The following is a 2,065-nucleotide window of genomic DNA, read 5'->3' on the forward strand; positions in this document are numbered from 1 at the left end:
AAGGAGGTTAGACATATTGAATGAAGGTAATCTTTCAACCCAGCTCATCGCACAACACACACACACACACACACACACACGCACACGCAAATTCATACCTTTAGAAGTTCTCTGCTGGTGGAATTTCTAAGCTAAATATACTAACCACTACAGAAGGTTCCCTTAAAAATTATTGGTGAGTTTCGAATATGGCCAACTTCTGGGGAACGAAACCACTACCTACTTGTAATACGGTAGAGAGAGTAGGCACTGTGCAACCTTGCCTTAAAACTATGAAAAACAGAAAAGCCTAACAAAAAATCAAAAATGAAATATTTATTACCGCATTTTGTGACTTAACACCTTTTTTTTTTAACATAACGTCACAGTCCTCATACAAGTATTTTAATGTAAATTTGACAAAGCTTAAAGGTAACAGCATTTTCTTCTAGTGAGGAACACGTGCTGAGAAAAGAATTCATGGACATACAATACCAATTCCACAGCAGATCTGATACTAGCAAAAACATTCTTTTTTTTTTTTTTCAATTGAGGTAAACACATAGAATATCTAACATGAAACAATTAATAGACCGAACTCTGTACGAAGTTTGTTACAGTATTCTCTTGCTCCTTTTTATCCCCCAAGCTTTGAGTTTCTGATAAAGTCCTAGTTGTGGTGCTAGGACCATTAATAACTTTCTTGTGTTGAGGAAAGCTGCCCAACTTGAGATTGTTTTGTCCACAGCCAAGGCTTAGAACTCCTGGAAGAAGCTCCTGCTCGGTCTTTAAATCTTCACTGGCAAGCTCTTTGAAGAAGAGTCCCCCAAAATAAGAAGAAGAATTGGCTTATGAAGCACAAACTATAAAGATCTGTTTGAAACTAAAGGACACATTTATGGAGGAACAAAGGCCGGGCATGAAAACACATTCTTGAAGCTGGAGTTCCCGGGGGTTGAGGTTCAGCCAAACGCTCACCATGGTCTCCAGCGCGGTTCTTTTCTCCTTGGCCCAACAGGTTTAAAATATACCACAGTCTCTCCTGGATAGTGAATTCACTGATGAACCAAAACAGTCATTCTTTTGGGAACAACACACATAGTGTGGAAAACAAGGATATATATTTTTTTCTCTTCTAAAACTATTTGAGGCAACATAACGGAGTGATCAACAGAAATGTACAAGTTTAACTTAGTTCCTATGTTTATACTACAGTAGTTATAACTCTCGGAGTCTTTTTCCAGAGGATCTTTACATGGACAGAATTGTCTCAGTGAGCCCATGATTTCACATTTGTGTTCTTGTCTCATTGGTCCTCTGTGGCTTGATGAAAAATGACAAAAGTAAAAAATAATCACAGCTGTCTGGAATTTCATATTAAGTGTCAACATCTGGTCAAAGTTCAGAAAGTCTTAAAATAGTTTTTGCGTGTGTTTCCTTTTCCCTTGAGTTCCCTTATACTATTGGGCATGAATGTCCATAACCTGTCCGCCAACATTGGGATCTACAGAATTTAACATTGTGGGACTCTGTGCTGACATAGTCATTCCAGGGTGGGTAGGGGGTCCTCCGTGCATCATCATGGCTGGGTGGTGGGGATGGCTTGGCAAATATGAGTGCATTGGGGGTCCATGTCTTAATTGAGTAGGGTGTGGGGTCATCTGGGGAGGAGTGTAACTTGGCTGTGCCATACTCATTCCCATAGGACCACCCTGAGAAACGTAGTCCCCTGGCATGCTCTGCAAACCTGAAAAGAGAGAGGGAAAAAGAAAGCAGGTCAAATTCCTCAACATTTTTATACTTTACCCATCAAAGATGAAAAGAAAAAAAAACAGACACTGCAAATCTTATATCTAAATTTAGCTGCAGATTCTTGCCAATGTTTGCAGACATTCAAATTGTAGTTTGCATTTAATTTCATCGCACAGCAGTATAATGCAACACAACAGAACTAAATATTTAATGCAACTAAATGTCATAAAGTGGAACTGTTTTTCAAAATGGTATTCAGTACATTCCTTTGATAAATGCAATAAGAATATAAATTCTAAGTCAAGTTTTATCAGTTAACTGTTGCTCTGTCGTT

General features: G+C 38.5%; 1 protein-coding gene across 8 annotated transcripts in view; it reads right to left on the bottom strand.

Moving 5' to 3' along the window:
* Positions 1-295: 295 nt before the first annotated feature.
* MEIS2 (Meis homeobox 2) overlaps positions 296-2,065 on the bottom strand; it is a 208,292-nt gene continuing 206,522 nt past the window's right edge. For 4 of the 8 annotated variants that reach the window (XM_059372477.1, XM_059372474.1, XM_059372476.1 and 1 more), the window contains one exon: positions 296-1,726. In XM_059372477.1, coding sequence (XP_059228460.1) covers positions 1,440-1,726 — 287 coding nt within the window. In that variant the 3' untranslated portion in view covers positions 296-1,439. The remainder of the gene's footprint in view (positions 1,727-2,065) is intronic. The other 4 variants (XM_059372478.1, XM_059372480.1, XM_059372481.1 and 1 more) reach the window with 1 other exon arrangement.

This window comes from Mustela nigripes, chromosome 13 (genome assembly GCF_022355385.1).
Source record: "Mustela nigripes isolate SB6536 chromosome 13, MUSNIG.SB6536, whole genome shotgun sequence".
Lineage (NCBI taxonomy): Eukaryota > Metazoa > Chordata > Mammalia > Carnivora > Mustelidae > Mustela > Mustela nigripes.